The sequence below is a fragment of the Gavialis gangeticus genome, unplaced genomic scaffold, assembly GCF_001723915.1.
Source record: "Gavialis gangeticus isolate Ggan-Ray unplaced genomic scaffold, GavGan_comp1, whole genome shotgun sequence".
NCBI classification, from domain to species: Eukaryota; Metazoa; Chordata; order Crocodylia; family Gavialidae; genus Gavialis; species Gavialis gangeticus.
In genome coordinates this window covers 79,722,997-79,727,740 of record NW_017729033.1, presented here as the reverse complement: position 1 = coordinate 79,727,740, position 4,744 = coordinate 79,722,997, and the positions used below count along the sequence as shown (strand labels likewise).

Genomic DNA, 4,744 nt, shown 5'->3' with positions numbered 1-4,744 from the left:
GTCTTTCAGAGGTGGGGCAGCTCCCGTTCAAGCTTCTCCAATACTAGAGAATTTAAAATCAGCCTGAGTAGCCTAAATTCAACTTCCTCAGAAACTGAAGCTCCTTCACAGATGGGTTTTGTTCCCAATATCTGTCTTAAACTAGTGCTGCCATCTCCTACCAAAGAACAAGTAAAATACTTACAAACCACTATCCAAGCTCCTCCTCTGTTTACTGTTTACTTCATTATCATGGAATTGCCTATGCATTCAATTCATTTACATGTTTTTCTGCCATGAGCGCATGCTCAAGACCATGAACCCAGCTTCTCCTGGTCATTTGCCGTTTCTTGCTAACTCCTTCATCTCCAAGGTCTTACTTGTGCTTTATCTCCTGACGATAGCTGGTGGGCTGCATCCTGTTCTCCTTGCACAATGAATCATATATCCTACACACTACCACATTGTTAGGAAACTGCTTGCCTAAGCTTTTGCAATGTTACTTTTAATATATCATTCTGCCTTGTGGTTAGCAGCTTTGCTGGCCACAGGCTAAAGCCTTTATTCAGCTGTAAATCCAGTGCTCCCCAAGATCCAAATATTGTCACCCTAACATAGCATACTAGGTAACAGTGATGGAGGGGAGAGTAATCATCATATTCTATTTTTACAGCAATTAGTGACAAAGCTGTATTTTAGAGAACAGTAGTTTATTAATGCAAAACAAAGTGCTATGATAAATATTGTTGACACTACTAGCAGGATGCATTTCCCCCTCTAGACTCTACAGAGTTGTTTGCAAGAGCAGCTGAGGCTCCAGGCTCAGGTGAGACTTCTGGAACATCGTGTAAAGCAGCAGCAGGTAAAAATTGTGCAGCTCTTACAGGAGAGGGAGATTCAATACAGTGACAGGGGAGATGAAAACAGTGTCATTGACCTGGGAGAAAAAAGACAGTATGCAGGTAAGAATTTAATCCTTTTCAATTTGCATTTATTTTAATTGTGTTTACCTAAGGAGGTAAAACTGAGATTTTTACTGTTTATAGCCCTACTCATAAATTCCCAGAGGAAACTGTCCTACCAAGACATAGCATTCAGTTGTTATCCAGATTTTGTTGCTTCAGGATTAGACAGTGCAATATTCTCTATACAGAAGTATATCTAAACTGCTTGGACTCTGATGCTGGTGCAGAATGTGGCTGCATGCTCTTTTAAATGAGATAACTTGTTGGGAACATGTTATATGTGGGCATAATGATTTATTGGTTTCTGAGTACATTTTAAGATGATAGTTTTGACCTTTAAAGCTCTGAACGTCCTAGTACCAATGTATGTGAGAATCCACCTCTCCCTAGTTTTGTGTTACTGCTCTAGCCACACTGGGTGGTGACACCAGAGCTGGTGCTCCATGCTGTCTAAAAAAGAGAGCGAGCTGTTTACAGGATGTTTTCCATGACAGCCCCTCAGCTGTGGAACTCCCTATCATCTCAGTCCAAAATAGCCCAGCTCTGTTGACATTAAAATTTGGAGCCAAAAGAAACTCTAATCAAATATTGTCATAGCAGCAGGGAAAGACTTTCTCAAGATTGTAAAGTGATACAAATAATGGAGACTTAAAGAAACAACTAAGGTCTGTTTTGTAGATCCACATTCTTTAAGAATGTAAAGAGACTGAGTTAGGAGGCTGACAAGAAGGGGCAGAGGCTTTCCAAATAAATATGGCTTCAATAATCTTTTTCAGCCAAGGGATGTAAGCCATTCCAAATAAAAAAAATATTCCAAGGCATGGACTATATAAATAAATAAACAAACATGCCTTAAACTCTAAATCATGACTGTTTTAAATTTGATTTTAGAAACACTGAGCAATGCATTATGTATGACTTGATTTCTTCCAGAGGCACAGACACTACCACATAGCCAGGACATATAAAGCAAGACATTTAAAAATAATAAAAAGTTTAGGATCCTGCCCCAGGGCAAGTAGAAATAATACAGACTTCATACAATTGTTATTTGTATTCCTGACCTTACCCTTAGTGGGACTGATGATTTGATTAGTTAACAAAACACTGAGTCCTGCTCCAGTTACTTTGGGCCAGCAGATCTAGCTCCTTGAGAAGCCTCTCCACAAATGCTGTCATCTACGATGTGACCATGATAAGTGGTCCACAGCTAGAGCACCAGGCCCCACACACCTTTCTAGTGTTCTTGGGAGGTGGGGAGGTTTATAATAAGGGTGCATGGTGATCCATGGGGAATTCTGATGGTTCACAGTGGCTAACTGCTGTCCCCCTGGTGGGGGCAGAACCACCTCCAATAGTAACAGACAACAGGAAGACTTAGAAGTCAACATTTTAAGCACTTTTGTGTCTTGAAGTGAACACAGCTCAATCAGAAAGATGAATTTGTCTCTTTGAAAGTTGTACTGCCAAAATGCAACACAAATAAGAGAAAATCAAGCCCACCAACAGTAATTTAGGTGGATAGAGGATTTTACTCACAGAAACTTAGGAATTTACATGATTAAGAGGGCATTTTGTGACTGTAATTAGCTTCTAATGTGGTATTTAGACTCCTAAATCCCCTAGTGAATCTAGCCCTAAACTCTGAATATCCTGACCTCCTACTAAAGTAAGTCAGTGGCATCTCAGTACTTCATAGGTTTTAGCTCTGTTTCGTATTTTTTTCCTAATGTTCAAAGATACCCTATCTCACAGAGCTATTTAGCCAGCAGAATATGAATAACTTAATATTTTGGGTTTCTGCTACCTCTCACACCATAAAGAAAATCTTTCTATACTCCAGTTGTCCTCTCAGCAATGCACCATTTTAATTATTAAAATCATAGTACCTGTGGAAGCAAACCAGCATCGTCCAAGCTGGGTTTGAAGCTTTAATTTTGATTTGCATCTATGCTATAGAAAGGACAATCGCAATATTTGAAAGGCTGAAAAATATTTTTATAGTCAGAGAACATGGCTTCTGTGTGTGTTATTCTAAAATTCCATGAATCGGGAGCTGTTTTGTGCAGTCCAAGACACCAGTACTGGCAGTCAAGAGCTTAAGGAGAAAAGTTGAATCATAAATTAATACAAATTACTTCTGCTTCTATAATAGATGAAGTTATCTTGGCAAGTTTTAAAACATCAGTGCAGAAAGATTGTAGCAGTTTTGTTGCAATTATAAATGAAATTGTCTTTACCTTCTGAGTATTTTATAGGGATCTCCTGAGCAACCTCATTCAGTCATTATCTCTATGTCAAAATCATCTAAACCCACCCTTAATGTAATTCTTCAAAATCAGTAGAACTATAGTAGGAGTGAATTTAACCCTGTGAAACCCAAATACTTCCCACTTTGCGTGCTGTTGTCTCTGCAACTCAACCCCAGAGCTTTTCCACATCAGATCTAAGTAGGTAATCAAGAGTCAGTAGAGATAGCAGTTTCATAGATCCATATGAGAGTGAATGGTTGTGTTTTGAGTTTTCAGTGTATAACTAATCCTTCAAAATTATTAGCTTTGTCATAGCAGAGGCACCAGGCCATAGCAAAGGCATCTTGCTGTTCCTCACAGCTGGTTGAAGAGGTGATGCTAACCCCATCATTCTTGTGTAGACCATCCACTTTAGAAACTATAAAAAATGGTATGCCTTAACCATGCCAGTCTGGTGGGCTATTCATCTAAGGCAATCTTTTGACTTTGACTTTTTATAACTAGAGGAAATTGTTGTGGAGCCAACCCCAAAGGCCAGATTTCATCCCGTAATCCAGGGATTTTCAACCTTTTTGGATCAGTGTACCCCGGCAGCTGGAGATGGAGCGGGGGGAGCGGGTGGTGGTGCATGGCTGGATGTGGAGTGGGGGGGAGGGAGGGCAGCCAAACGCGGAGTGGTAGCAGCCACTGCACGTGAACTTCCCCCGCCCCCCACGTCCAGCCGGGCAGGCGGTGCCTGCGCAGCAGTGCGGGTCGGTGCATGGTGGCACTCCATCCCCGCCCACCCACATGTACCCCCTAGGGCCTTCTCAAGTACCCCTGGGGGTGTGTGTCCCCCTGGTTGACAACTCCTGCCATAATCTATTGCAGAATTCTCACTTCCCGGTCTATATATCTAATGATCTACTTATACAAGAGAAAAGGTCATTGGACTTCTGTATTATATTAGTGCTAGTAACAGTAGAAATAATAGTTTGTGTTTTTATTTATAATATTCACACCACACATTTCCAAGTGAGATGAGAGATGAGAAAACAAGGTCCTTGCCCCAAAAGATCTCAAACCTTACCTCTCTCTAGTCACATACAGGCATCTTCAGGAACTGAACTCTTACAGCTACCAGTCTTCAGATCCTGTTCTTCCTATCTGCACAGAGTCAGGGTTTTCCTTTTCATTATAATTTACACACATTTTTATATTTACACACATATTATTATATACTATTATATAAACATTAAGGGAGTTAGGTCCCAGTTCAGTAAATCACTTAAGTGCATGCTTGAGTACTTTGCACACTTTGGATTCTAGTGAAAAAATCATGGGTGTTTCAGAACATTTTTTACGTCTCTCTCATAGATTGGCTTAGATGTTATTTAAATTACTCTTTCTTCTATAGTCTGGCCAAATCCTGGCATACTCATTTGTTTTCAGTGTAAACTGTGTATTTTCTGTATCTAAACTTTACTGGGACTGTCTCTGGGGAGAAAGAAAATGGTTCAGAAAATTGTAAAGTGGCCAAGAAATGCAAAAATTATATATATATATATA

At 40.0% G+C, this 4,744-nt stretch overlaps 1 protein-coding gene across 2 annotated transcripts in view; it reads left to right on the top strand.

Annotated features, from left to right (window-relative positions):
- The window catches only part of FGL1 (fibrinogen like 1), a 49,616-nt gene that overhangs the window by 26,802 nt on the left and 18,070 nt on the right, over window positions 1–4,744 (top strand). For both annotated transcript variants that reach the window (XM_019526574.1, XM_019526573.1), the window contains one exon: window positions 761–941. In XM_019526574.1, coding sequence (XP_019382119.1) covers window positions 761–941 — 181 coding nt within the window. The remainder of the gene's footprint in view (window positions 1–760; window positions 942–4,744) is intronic.